At 44.9% G+C, this 14,778-nt stretch overlaps 1 protein-coding gene across 19 annotated transcripts in view; it reads left to right on the top strand.

Annotated features, from left to right (window-relative positions):
* The window catches only part of SVIL (supervillin), a 601,346-nt gene that overhangs the window by 511,541 nt on the left and 75,027 nt on the right, over positions 1-14,778 (top strand). For all 19 annotated transcript variants that reach the window (XM_069211285.1, XM_069211277.1, XM_069211284.1 and 16 more), the window contains 3 exons: positions 9,232-9,379; positions 11,105-11,381; positions 12,795-12,943. In XM_069211285.1, coding sequence (XP_069067386.1) covers positions 9,232-9,379; positions 11,105-11,381; positions 12,795-12,943 — 574 coding nt within the window. The remainder of the gene's footprint in view (positions 1-9,231; positions 9,380-11,104; positions 11,382-12,794; positions 12,944-14,778) is intronic.

The raw sequence follows: 14,778 nt of genomic DNA, 5'->3' as shown, positions 1-14,778 counted from the left end.
TTTCTTTAGTCACTCTAAGCCCAGCAGTGTGGTGAACGATAGAATAAGAACTATATATCTGCTTCATTTTCAGAAGGTCTTGTTATGGAGTCTTAATACGTTGTAGTCAAGTGGTGAAATGTTGTGAACCACTGAATATTTTTTATGGAAATATGTTAATTCTCTAGTGTCTAAAGCTTTTATAAGAACCTGGAATTCAAAATCCCAGCACAAACTTGTTTTCTTCCGCTCAGCGGAAGTTGTAATTTTCGTGAGAACCACTTTGAACATATAAATTATAACAATGGGAGGCGTGCGTGCCAGCATTATGCATAATGGCAACGATAATTGGTTTCCCCATGAAGAGATTTTACTGATACGTTGGCAAAACATTTTGTAGGTTTAAAAGGTGCAGAGAAACTTTATTTAAAAAAAAAAAAAAAGTGAAATTGCAAAAAATGTATTTCACAGCTATAAAATGTTACTTGTTGCTCTCGTTATCGTTTGAACTTGATTAGAATGTGGCATAAAGTATTTTCACTATCCATGCCACTTCAATTCATTTTGCTGCCGCTTGGCTACTATAGCACTTGTTCTCACTGTGTTTATTATTGCTTTGGGGGAAAAGGGGCAGAGCCACTGGGATGACGAGCAATTGGGAGTGCTCGGCACTCCCCCCACCCCCCCACCCCCCACCCCCCCCCCCTGAGAGCACGTATGTGTTTGGCCGGCCGTCTCAGGCCGGACAAACACACATGCGCACAGGGCTCTCTCCAGCCCAGCAACACAGTTGCTGGGCTATAGAAGCTGCACAGGCTCCCAGTCTACCTGGGAGCACCCTGGCTGGGTGCCCCCAGCCAATCCTGATGGTGCTCTGAGCAGCGACTGGATTGGTGCAGAGCAGGCTGGGAGCCTGTGCCCGCAGAGGAGCGGATGGAGCAGCGCACAGCGGAGAAGGTAAGTGTTTTTTTTTTTTTTATTTTGAAATTATTTTGTTATTTTTTTAAATTTAATTCCCCCCCTCCCGTCAGTAATCGCCCATTCCTCCCCCTGTGCGCCGCCCCTTCTTTGTCGCAGGAGCCACGACTGCTCGTTTCCTTAACAACCCGGAGCTGCCCTTCAGCAGCAGCTCAGTTGAAGGTGTTGCAGTAGACCATTTGAGTGGTAGCTCCAGTGAGTACACTCTAAATTGTGATGGAGTTCGTGGAGAAGGACGACTCAATGGAGCTGGTGTAGATTGTGAACTCTCCTCATGGTAGTTGGAGTGAACATAAGGTACCTGTAAAAAAAAAAAAAAAAGCATGTCCAAGTTCTGTGCTTCCTACCCTGGTTTCAAAGTACTAATCAAGCTGAAACATAAAAACCGGTGGGGGTATGAGTCTTCAGAGGCCACAAGCAATCTTTTCTGGCTAAAGCATTGTCCTTTAATCCGGATCCACAGCAGTACAACTTTGATGCAACTTTGCCGCTTGTTGCCCTTTTTTTGATGCCCCTTCTATCTTGTGTTAAATTAGTGTGTTGTCTGACTAGATTGTGCCAAACCTGCTGGCTTTCAGAATCTTAATTGCTGGGAAATATATGTATAAAGGAAATTGTGCCTGTTAGAGACCAACGTTTTGTTTCTGGTTGCCCATGATGCAAGGCAGAATACTGTGTTATGGAACCAAAGAAATGTTCCCGTGAATACTGTAAGTGGAGACAGGCTAGCACTCCTACTGTAATGGGAGCTTTGTGTCCAGTAAAAACACTGTATTCTAAAAGGATAAGGCCATAAGTATGGGACAGGGGGTCTCCCAGAATAGCTCTGAAAACACTATCAAGGGGCCAGTATGTAGGAGGGATCGGCGTTCCAGACCTATTCAGAAGGTTTGGCAAGCCGCTCACCAGGTGACCCTATTGCAGATGATTAATAAATGGGTGTTTGGAGACCAAAGTGAACCATCGTTGATACTTGGGGATACTAGAAAACTTGTCTGGGTCGGGTACAGTTCAGAGGTGGGATTTTTGGGAAATTCCCAAACTAGGTGATGCGTGGGGACCACAGGGTCATCTGTCCTTTACAGACCTCAAGCGACAATATGACCTGTATGGAACACAACAGCTCGGATACATGCAACTGAAACATGCCCTCTCCAAATGTGTGCCACTTCGACAAAGTGGATGATGAATCCTCTCTTAAATATAGGATTCTGGCAGCAAAGCTGCAGAAACACTGAATTACCCAAATATATAGAACACTAATAACAGCCTATTGCATAGGAGAATGGGGAAATCTATTTGGGGATCTTGAACGTGGATGGTTGTGCAAATACCAACTGAAGCAGCCATTAGAGCGGGCTTCCAGCTCATACAGCTGAAGATCTTCCATCATGCTTATTTCACTAGAACCAAGCCACACAGAATTGAAAGGGTGGATAATGACAGATGCTTGTGGGAATGCAACTAGAGGGAACTGTCTACAAATATGTCTGTTTTTGGGAGGTCGGGTTGACAAGATGTCTCCAGAGTCCTTGGGTGGAGTGCGTTGGAGGTTACACCACAGGTGGTGTTTCTGGGAATATGGAGAGAACACACTCTCAATATGGTCATTTGGTTTACAATACTCCCTTGATGGTGCAAAACGACAGGATAACATTTTGCGATAGTGAGACATTTACCCCCATCCTCTCGTCCCCCACAGGTGGATTTTAGGTAGTGAGACACTTCCCCCCCCCCCCCCCCCCCCCCCCCCCTCCAATCCCAAGCAGACAGATTAGCCCAGTACCTGGGCTGGTGTATGCAGACAGAGGAATCAATTTAGAAAGCTAGAGGTTGCCCACAGAAATATAATAGGAGCTGAAGATTGGAGAGAGGACAGAGTAAGAGATTGAGCAGCACCATGTACAATGTGGATGGAATGAGATGATGTGCTGAATTAATAGTGTGGAGAATTTTGGGGATATAGTTTGGCTGGTTACCGAAGTGAATTTTTTGAAAAGGTGGGCAGGAGACTGAGGTTAATTTGTCCTTGAAATATGATGCATACTAAACTTCGTTACCAGTGAATGCCAAGAACTTTGTAGTTTGTAACAGATCTTTCCTCTTACAAATCCGCTGAGCCCTTCAAGGCACCTACCTCTGTGCCATGGAAGTAGAAGGATGTTAGGTCTTCTTGACTGCCTTACAACCAAGAATGGTATGAGGTCAAAGCCTCCATGGCATCCACTGCCTTGCTCATTTTGCACGCCTCTGTATGTGACAACAGGATATTGGAGGCAACGGACTGAGGGGAAAGGTTTTGGTGCCTTCTAAAGTAGCAAGCATAGCTGTAATGAGAATAAAAGCAGCAGTGGCAAAAATGTTCATAGCAGCTCCATATTGTACCAAGCCAGTTAAGTCCTGCCTCTTAGAAAAATCTTGAAAAAAAAGTGCTAAATTATCTATTTTAAAGCAGTTGCTCTCAAATAATGAGAAAAATATCAATTACTTTAAAAGGAGTATCTCTTGCTGATGGTGAGCTTCAGCGCAGCTCCCATGCCGTTTGATGTTTGCCCCACGTAGGGTGGTAGGGCATTTGCCTCGCTAGCCCATACAGTTTCACTTTCTGGAAAGACTTAGGCACCTCATCTAATAGATAAGAACACTTAGAGTGAAGTAGAATACAGCAAGCCTACACTCCCAGACACCTGATTCAGACCACAGACTCTTCTAAGCAAATCAACTTTTTTGTAAACAGTTTTGCCTTGATGAATCTGGAAAATCATGCAAGGTAAAGATGCATGTTGGCCTCAGTAATAAAGGTAGTGAACTTTAAAAAAAAGAAGTTATAATTTGATCCAGATGTATAAAACAATAACAGACATTGTAGCAATCACGCTTTGGTTTTTAGCACATGACTTTGGAACTTGTGACTCCTGTATGCTTTCCTACTGATACTGCTTATACTGCGAATTCTGATGTTCAAGCCAGACTGGGGAAGAGTCATCCTAGTGGACCCAGATTCTGCATGGAGAGTATGGTATCCAGAGCCCTGGGCTTGTAGATCTAGCCTCTGATCAGGCTGCTCCTCAAGAGGACCTGCTGTTGCAGCAACTGGGCAGGTTTGCACCCAGGCCCTTGCAATCTCCACCTTCATTCATGGAGCTTAAACGGTGACAGCTGAACACCTTTGACCTTCCTCTAAAGATGGTTGATGTCATCTTGGCAGCCAGGCATCCCTCAGCAGGCTGTATATGGTTGTTGTAGGGACATATTTGTGGCTTGGTGCTTCATGTGCCAGATTCACCCCCTTCAGGCCAAGTTAATGGACGTTCTGTTTTTGTCTCAGCTGGCAAGACTTTGCTTTGGGGGCTGTTAAGAGATACCCTTTGGGTCTTTCAGCCTTTTTTGTGGTTTGCAGATCACTCGTTGATTTAATCACTGGTTGTGATGTGTTTTTTGAAGGCCCCCAATACTTATTTCCTCCTCCTCTTCCTCTCATCATGCCAAAGTGGAATCATAACCTCGTCCTCATGTACTTGATGTGTACTCCTTCTGAGCCGCTTCAGTTGTCCTTTGCAGCTTCTTACCCTCAAGGCGGTGTTCCTCATTGCCATGTCATTGCTGTGGTGTGCTGTAAGTGCCGTCAATCCACTATACACCACCACCGTCCTAGACAAACTGCGTCTGTGGATGCTAGCATCCATCTTACCAAAAGTTGTGATACAGTTCCATTTCTACCAAACCATCAGCATACTGGCATTCTGTGCTTCACACCACCAGTCTGAGGAGAAACTCCATGGCGTGGACCCCAAACGAGCACTTTGGAAGCTGGTCTGGTGTGTGGGGAGTACCTATGGTATTATCACCTCATACCGTGTCCCGTTGGGGCAGGAGCCACTACCCACCCTTATCGAGATGCAGGACCAGGTCGACTGTGAAGATGGAGTCTGCAGTGCTGCACAGGAGCAGGAGAACAGTTCCAGGAGTGATGCAGTCATTGTCCCACGTCTGAAGAAGAGTTGCAGGCTGTCAGTGGTGTGGAAAAACCACCAACAAGCCTTGGCAAAGGCAAGAGTCTCAGATGAAGAGTTGCAGAGCTGCCTGGGACCAGGAAGTTCCAGGGGAACTCAACCCATGGAGGGTAGTCCCAGGTGACCCTCAGCAGTGAGGAGAGTTAGAATTTGAGGATGCAGCCCCCAAAGGCAACTCACAGGCAGCAAGCACAGGAGTTGCAGTGAGGCCCACTCGGCACACCTGGAGAGTAGTCCACGTCACTGGAGCAGCAGGCAGGTGACTATGCTTTGCAGGGAAGAGTGCTGGAGGCTGGGGCTACATGGAGCCTGAAGATCCCTTGGAAGAAGCGCAACAAACCTTGATAGCTGCAAGAATAGCGTTGCACAGAGGTACTGTCCTACACGGAGAGACAAGGACTTACCGTGTCCTAAGTTGGACAGCTGGTAGAGAGGACAAAGGGGGACCACTCCAGATCACCACCTGTGATGCAGGATCCATGCAGCCAGCCATTGTTGCAGTTGGTGCCTGCAGATGTAGGGAAGCAACACCTTCACTTCAAGGGAGATTGTTTCTTGTGCAGGCTGAATACTTTTTGCTCTCAGAGGATGCAGTCAGGGAAATGTTGCAGGTGCTGAAAGGAGCCAGAGAAACAATGTTGCAGTGTTGGGGCTGGATTTACAAGATTGTCAGTTCCTGGAGGGTCCAGTTGCAGTCCCGGTGGCCAGAAGATGAAGTAAACCTTTCAGAGGAGTCCTGCTGGAATCTTGCACATCGAATCTGAGGACCCACCCAAGAGGGAGACCCTAAATAGCCCAGGAAGGGGGATTGGTCTCCAAGCAGGGTGACCACCTGTCAGGAGGGGGCTGTGACGACACCTGCCTCACCTGGCCACTCATATGCTCCCAGGGCCTCTGCTCATCTTGGATTCAAGATGGCAGAATCAAGTGACCACCTGGAGGAGCTCTGGGCACCACCCCAGGGTGGTGATGGATAGGGGAGTGGTAACTCCCCTTTCCATTGACAAGTTTCGGGCCAGAGCAGGGACCGGGGGTCCCTGGACTGGTGCAAACTGGTTTATGCAAGGCAGACACCAAAAATGCCCTTTCAAAGCATACCCGTGGCTTGGGGAGGATACCCCTCACAAGCCATGTAACACCTATTTCCAAAGGGAGAGGGTTTTGACTCCCACTCACAAAGGAAATCTTTTGTTCTGCCTTCCTGGCCTTGAGCTGGTCAAGCAGCAGGAGGGCAGAAACCTGTCTGTAGGATGGCAGCAGAGCCGGCTGTCTGGGAAAACTCTGCAAACTGGTAGGAGCAAAGCTGGGGGTCCTCTAAGCAGCCCACAGAGTATTGGGGTACCAAACATGCCCAGATTTGGAGTTACCATTATGTAGCTGGACACTGGTAAAAGGGCTTTTCCGCACTTACGAAGTCCAGGAAAATGGAGCTGGAGTTCGTAGGGGCACCTCTGCTCATGTAGGGGTGCCCTCACACAAAGGTACTTGCACACTGCCCTCTGGGCTAGGAGGGCCTGCCATAGGGGTGACTTAGTGACCTGGTGCAGTAACCTGTAGTGAAAGGGTGCATGCACCTTTTCACGCAGGCTGCAATGGCAGGCCTGCAGACACGTTTTGAATGAGCTCCCATGGGTGGCATAATACATGCTACAGCCCATGGGGAATCCCTGTTGCCCCAATGGCCTGGGTAACTAGGTACCATATACTAGGACTTACATGGGGGCACCAGTATGCAAATTATGGGGTGGCCAAAGGCAGGAGCAACCAAATTTAGAGGGAAGAGCACAGTCACTGGGGTCGTGGTTAGCACGGTCCCAGTGAACACAGTCAAACCGCACTGACAGTAAGCGAAATGTCGAGTTAACCGTGCCAAAAAGAGGGTACTTTCCTACATACAATCAGATCTTTGTGGAGTTCATTAGAGTGAAAAAAAGCAAGGTCTTGCAGAAAAGGACCATCACCTGTTCAGTCGTACTGTACATCAAGATCTATGAATTGGCCACAAAGTAGTGACCGGAATGTCTGCGAGCTCATTGCACCAGGACCAAAGCTGCCACTGCATTAGCATGTGGACTGCCTGTCATGGACATCTGCCAGGCGGCTCTGTGGGTGTCACTCCATACATTGCATTCCAGACAGTAGTGCTGTGTGAAAGTTCTCAGAGGGGCATTTTGCACGCTAGGTCTTGCATGACCATTTTAGAGACCCACCTCCTAATAGGTACTGCTTTGGTATCTATTAAATATGTGAGGAATCTGTCTAAATGCAGAGCCTTCATCCAACCCTCCCCTACTCCCCATTGTATGAATTGGGCTTTACCCATTAATAAGGTCCTAAGTCTAGGTTTCCACACACTGTTCAAAGACAATTTGCTGTTGTTGCTCGGCGTCTGGGGACACAGTGTTGAAAGCAACTGATGTCAGCATGCAGGAGTGGCATCGATTATAGGTCCTGCGTTTCAATTTCTGAAGTGGAACTGTATCTGTTAGAAGTCTCCAGATGCCACCTACCGCTACACAAGTACTGCTGAAAAACATTTCCAGATTCAATCTGATGTGACATTCAAAATGTGAAAAATCTGCAGTTGGTCTCAATCAGAAAAAGTGTTACCTAAGGTAAGTAACTTGTCCTTCGTGAACTTATAACACTACAGTATGCCGTCGTACCAAATACATGCTCCTATAATTGGAATTTTGTTCAGCAACTGTGTACTGCTTATAAACCATATCATCCATGTGTTCTCCATCCTTTCTGCAGCCTGCTGGTACAATGCTCCTTTTCTTTTCTGATGCTATGTCTTCCACCGTCTGGTCTCTTGTTATGCTTTTAATGCAACTTTATCCACCACTTCCACTCTACTCCTTAGCCAAGTTTCTTATTCTAGGCAACTGTAGAATCTGGATAGTCCAGGCCAGTCAATCTAGTAAAACTTCTTAATTCACAACATGAAGGCACGGAGCCTATTACAACCTTTGACTCCACTCACACGGCAGTTCATTCACTTTTCATTGCTCCCCGTCATGGACTGTTTATCAACTACTCACAATCAAACGCATGATGCGAGCCGTTTGCCATTCGTTTATCAATATTTTTATCCACATCCTACTCACTCCCTCACCAGCAACCTTGAGCTCCACCACTGCTCCGACAAGTTTCCTCCCAGTTCCTGCTCAAGATAGCAATTTTTTCCCCAAAAAATGGCATCGGTGTAAAGAGCACTATATTGCCATAGAGTGACAGCCAACGTTTGCAGCCAGAGCCCAGCTACCCTTCGAGTCACTGTATAGTATTCTGCTGCCTTTTGCCTGCATCCATCGTGAATACAGACAAAGTGTGGCACAGTTAGACAAGTGATAACTTGATAACTGGCCGAAGCATAAATGTTTCAAAACTGAGGGTCTTCTCACCAGTGCGGATGGGTTTACTGGCCTGAGGTCTTGGTCCTTGCCCACTATCGCCAGTATATGTAAAAAAAAAAGTAACCTCTCCCTTGATACAGACTTCTCTTTAGTTTCACAACTTAACTGGGTCTGCTGTGGCTTGTGTGACCTTCACATCTGCCAAAGGATCCTCCGATACTCGATGTTATTGCACAAAGTGACTTTAAAATACACCCAGGTTTCACACTGGACAAATTCAGCAGAATTTTCTTCTGACTTTTCTTATACCCACGGATAGGCTTCAGTAATTACACAGTGGTCTACCTGCAATTTGGCCTCAAGATAAGCAACCACATGACCAGAGCCTGCCTCCTCACCCCTGGTGCCACTGGCCTTTGTGTACAATTCAGCTTGCCATGCGTGGTTGATCACGCCTTCAATAAACAAGTTGCACCATTCATTACAATCTAATGCCATCACCACAACCCAGCCAGTCATCTATGCTCTTCCTCTGATAACCTTCCCTGCTTTATTCGGATCCACGGATCATGCTCTCGCGGATCTGACCGCTTCGTGGCTTTGAAGCTTTGGAACCCCTTTCACTCATGGGTTTCACACACTTTCAGTCATCTGGAATTTGTAAACCACTTCTTCTAGTTGTGGTCACCTTAAAGCCTCGCTACTTGCTTCCTTATTGCATGCCCAGGGGCCTAGCTTGGCGCTTAGTGTCTCACTTTGCAAATGCTTGACTACCACATTGTGTTAGAATATTGTGTTTTCTTGTGCTGCTTACATATGTAAACTAGATTATGCATCTAAAGATGTGCACCCATATTTACATATTCATTTAATCTTCTTTCATGCATGTTTTAATCCTGCAGAAAAGGACAGGGACGTCCAGATTGGGCAATTTTTGGTAGAATCACCGAGCATAATGAGACTTTACTGTTCAAAGAAAAGTTTCTCGATTGGACAGAAATGAAGAAACCTGCTGAAAAGAATGCAATCGAGGAGGTCCAGCCACATAAGGTACTGCTATTTTACATTGTGATGTTAAATGGGTCTAGTTTCTCGTAACCCAATTTAGGATAACTCTCCAAAATACAAGATGGAATATTGTTTGTTTTGGTAGTCTTTGTAAACCAGAGAAAGAGTATTGTTCTTGAAACGGAAAATTATTGCTCTTCAATTTTCTGTTCTGTCTGCTTAAACCTCTTCTTTTTTTTTTTTTGTGGCTTGGAATAACATCTTTGCTGTTAGGTTTCATGACTGATAATTTGAAGAATGAAATAAGAGTAAACTAACTTTGTTGAAAATGGAAACCACTCTTACAATACAGTAATGTTCAGAGCACAGTGAAGGCTTCACGAGTGGGAAGGCGACGTGAATGTGAATACAGCGTGAAGCCTGCTGCCATCCCCATTCCAATGCCCTAATCCACATCCCCTAGCTCTACCTTTGCAGTGCCCTTTCTAAAAACCGTAGTTAAGCTGGGTTTGGGTGAGGTAGTCGGTAGTCATTTGAAAAAGGGGGAGAAATTCTTCCTTCCACCTTCCATTTTTCCTGCTGTCGTGGTCCTACAGTAACTCCTCCACCCGTAGGAGCTGGAATCCTCGAGAGCCTGGCTTTCCTCTGTGTCCTTTCAAATTGAAGGAGCAAAGCATTTTGGAGGTGAGGAGCTGGTGGTGGCGAGGTGGGTCTGTGGAGACTTCGCCCAGCAGTACCCCCTACTTTCAGTGCATGTCATTTGCTGATGAGGCTGTAGTGCGCGGCCCTGACAGCAGCTGACAGTCAGTGACATCAGGAACCATGCCAGGGTGCAGTGAGGAAACTGCTGAGCTACACTGATTTTTTTAAACTTTAGTTTGTTTTGTCTGGTGAGGGTGTAAAGCCTTCATTTACTCCTTCGTTTAATGGCCTTTATCACTGGTTGAATTCTTGTCTACTGGGTCTCTTTCCAGAGGCAAGTATGAAGACTGTGGCTTTAGATCTGTTGCTTGGACACTGCAGTGTGGCATAGATGTTTAGAATTTGGCAACTTGTTTAATGTACTGAGCTTGAAACTTTTTGTAGATGGAGAAGCAAAGAGCTACCTTATCCTAGAAGCCAACGTTTTCTCGCTAGTATTTCCCTAAAATCCTCTGTAGCGTGAATAACCAGGATGTTTTTACAGATCTGTGTATTCAGTGTTATGGCATTTTTCATTAAATAAGTCCTGATGTGGTGAAGGTGAGCCCGCTTCAGTGACAAAGCAGGGTGTATATATCGACCTGATCCTGAAATGAAGGGTTATGTTAATAGTGAGGCTACAATATGCTAATTTGAGTCACATTCCCTTCACCTCAACCACCCTGTTTGTTTTTAATCACAAAAGCCTGGGAAAGCCTTCTGCATTTGTTTTTTCTTATTTAAAACACGTTGACTTACTACCAGTTTGAAGCAATGGTCATTACGAGACATTAATTGCCTAGAAGTCGCAAACTGAAATCTATTGAGGAAGTTTAGTATGTGTCCATAGTGTTTACAGAAGTGTCATTACTTCGACAAACATTTAAACACCAGTTGGCTGAGGTGAGTTAAGCGCTAATGTAAGTATCTAGCAACAGACCGCATAGTGTATGAAGAGCAACCAAGGACCGGAAGCCGCAAGTGTATGGAGTCATTCAAAATCCAATCACTATACTACTGCTGATCGGTTATTGAAAATGTTAGTTTGTTATCCCAAAAATCACGTTCCATATTCTCCCCTTACAGGAAGATCAGAAAACAGACTTCAAACCATACAATGTCATGCTTATGGTTCCAGTTCCCCAGACTGCTGTTGGAACAGTCTTGGATGGATTAAACGTTGGCAGAGGCTATGGGTTTGTGGAAGGAGATGACAGGAGGCAGTTAGAAATCATAACGGAGTCTGTAGACGTGTGGCATATCCTGGAGTTTGACTACAGCCGGCTACCCAAGCAAAGCATTGGACAGTTTCATGAGGGCGATACGTATGTGGTTAAGTGGAAGTACATGGTTAGCACAACAGGTCAGTGTTTGTTTATTTCCCTCTTTAATGGCACCATTGTTTTTGCATGTAATTATTACTGCTAAACAGTAAATATTTAATTAAATCTCATTTAACTGTTACAAGAACTAAGACCGTCCAAGAACCGGTTCATATTTACACATCTGTATGTGGGCAAATTCTTCCACAAATTTGTTTATACACCTTTAATGCATTTGAAAATCTTAGTTACGGTTTTTAGATGATCTGGTGTCAACTAAGAAATTGACAAGAGAGAGCCCAGTCTATTAGGGACCCCTTTATCATTTTCACCTTTGCAGGGTGTAAAGCTATTAATTGTAAGTTATCCTATTCACTGACACCTGTTTTTGCCCCGTTAAAACGTTGCTTTAGGATTCTGTATCTCCAGAAGGAGCTAGGAAATGCTATTTTGCTTGTCTAGAACCTTTGATTTGTTGCATATGAAAAGATAAGTAGCAATTTTCCCGACCTGTTACACTCCACCTTAGGCACTACTTACTTTGCACAACGTTGGTCCTGTTGAGCCGCACCACTAAGGAGCCCTGTTGGCTGCCTCGTTTTTTGGGGCCCCTGTGGGCTGCCTCGTTATTTTGGGGGCCCCTGTGGGCTGCCCCTATTTTCTTGGGAGCCCTATGATCTATACACTTTCCCTTGCGTGGAGTCCCTATCTAACTACCCTGTCGGGGGCCCTATGATCTGCCCATCCTTGTTAGTTCCTCCATGGTTCATCACTATGTGCAACCATGGCTCACCCCCTTGGGCTGCCCTCTTAACTCAACTCTAAGTCTTAATCCTTCAGCCGGCTGTGGTCTCCCACTTCCCATTCAGCCTTTTTTGGTGCCAACTCTCGGTCTTTACTGGTCTTCCAAGCCTTTCCTAATCTCTTTCCACTGTTCTCCTGATTGACTTCCTCCTGTGGCTTGCTAGGTGGCCCACTAGCATCACATATCAGGCTCGTTGGCTTCTTGAGCTCAGTTGTTGGTTGGCTCCCTGCATTTCTGTTGCGCATGTGTCCAACTAAGCCTGCACTTGTTTCCCCAGGTAGCCTGTCTCATTTTCATCCGCTGGCTCCCTGCACCACTAATTGGCTCCATCTCCCCATACACCCCACCTTCCCACAGTCAAACGACCTCCTGTATCGACCATTACAGACGCTCTCAGTGCTCCCATGTGTAGCCCATCGGTACTTCTCATCGTAACTGAATCGTGATGAATTCCCATCATGTCCTCTGCTCCATCTTGGCCACCAGTGTATCTTATATGCTTCATTTTCCCAATCGGACCTTTTCTTATGCCCCTCGTGTCCCCATGGCTTCATCAGTATTGCATGCTTTCCCTTTGGTCTGCTTATGCTTAGATGTGTATTTAAATACCATCTGTTAGTTTTTTAATGACTTTGTATTTTGTTCACAGTTGGGCACAGACAAAAGACGGATGCGGTGAGAGTTGCTGGAAAGGAGAAATGTGCATACTTTTTCTGGCAAGGAAGGCATTCAACTGTGAGCGAAAAAGGAACGTCTGCTTTAATGACAGTGGAGTTAGATGAAGAGAGGGGAGCTCAGGTAAGACTAATGGCTAAGCCCGTTATTTTAAAGTATTTGTTCTTTTTAAATTAAAACAAAATGTGGTAACTAATTAAATTTCAGTAGGCATTAGGATTGCAGTGCATAGTTGAAAAGCATTGGTATTGTCAGTCTGTCTTACTTACCTTTACATACGTGTCAGATTGGCATTGACAATACTTGTTTATAGCCAAAACACAGAAAGGGAGGAAAGCAACAGGTAGAACCAAGGCAACTGAGACTGACATGAAAGCCTTCCAATCTTGAGCAAGGTTTATATCTGGAGTATAGTATATAAGGCTCTCTCCCAAACAGACAGCTGGAACGGTCTTTGACTACTGCAAAAAGGTTAACATTTACAATCGAGGGTGAAAACATCAAATGTTGCACCAAAAACAAATGCTATCAAATCTACAACTGTGTGATCTTCTTTTATTGCATCTGTGCAATTGGTATTTAACGCTAGCTCATAGCATGCATCACTATGTAATTCAATTAATACCTGGGGTATGATGGTAGAAAAACTTGCTGATGCTCATCGCACAGTACAGAAAGAAAAGTTAATCTGGTGTGGGCTACGTTTAATGCACATGGTCTTAGTTTTTAGTTATGTGGAAAAAGCAACAAGTTGTTTAATTTTACAACGTTGAATGTTGCTCTCCTGTTTTGGCCAGTGTGGCATCATGTAAGATAATGTACATCTTTTTACTGCAAAAATCGAGCTGCTTTTTGAAACTGCAATAACTGATCATATAGTGACCCCATAGAAGATAGTACACATCTTTTTCGATGGCTAATAAATCTATTTCCATTTGACTAATGTTTACCGAATGTTCCTAAAAAAACATATTTGGCCGCCTGAGGATGTCCATGCCTAATTTCGGTAGAGTGAGTGTGTCAGTTCAAATTTGCTGGGTGATAGGCAGATGCAGATGGGTCCAGGCCATATTAGCTAGCATGTAAAGACTAGTGCAGGTGATAACGGGCACAACAGATGCGGCATGGTGCTAGTACACTAGTGAAGAAAGACAGGCGCAACTAAAGGACAGTCCAGTCATACAGAGCAAGTGTTTTTTTTTTTTTTTTTTTTTTTTTTTTTTTTTCTTCAAACATTTTTTTTTTTTCTCTAATTGTACTCCAGCATTACCATCAGAGTATACCCTGGAGGGGGACTTGTATATTTGGCAAGAGTGCTATATGAACATTTCCCTAACACACTACCCCCTCCCCCAAAGCTACAAACGTAAGGGTTCTAATAAATGTGCTATGCTCCAGTCAGCATATCACATTGATGGTCAACGTTTTTCTGTGGTTATGAATTGATTGGTCTGTACAACATGCAAGATCGGTGTACCCCAGTTCAGTTCCATGTGAAGTCCTAGATAGCCTGTTATGCATAGCAACATGTCTAACTAGATGAACAGGGGTGTGAATGTCAAGTCACCTTGTATTTACACTTCATGTTGAAGAGCAAAATGAAAATGTAGACTATGCATACATTTTGCCCCATTTTCAGTGTATGACCGTTCCATAGTCTGCTTTGCATGCTGAACCCTCCCATTTTCCTTAACTGTGTGGAATCCATCATGATCTGCCACCAGTATGCAGCATAAGACAAGCCCATTGACCCATACTGTTTCCAGGTGAACTCAATAGACATATTCTACTGCGATCAGTCTACATTCAATCCTAAAGAGTAGGTAAAGAAAGACTGATACAGGCAAGAACATGCTTGCATGTTGTGGTGCTGGCAGGGAGACGCAGGCTGATGCATGCTGGTGGGGACAAATTGTTTTGTACAGTTACAGATAAGTGCTGATAGATGCCTATGTTAC

Source organism: Pleurodeles waltl, chromosome 10 (assembly GCF_031143425.1).
Source record: "Pleurodeles waltl isolate 20211129_DDA chromosome 10, aPleWal1.hap1.20221129, whole genome shotgun sequence".
Lineage (NCBI taxonomy): Eukaryota > Metazoa > Chordata > Amphibia > Caudata > Salamandridae > Pleurodeles > Pleurodeles waltl.
The sequence above is the reverse complement of the archived record's forward strand: the minus strand, read 5'-3'. Positions and strand labels throughout refer to the sequence as shown.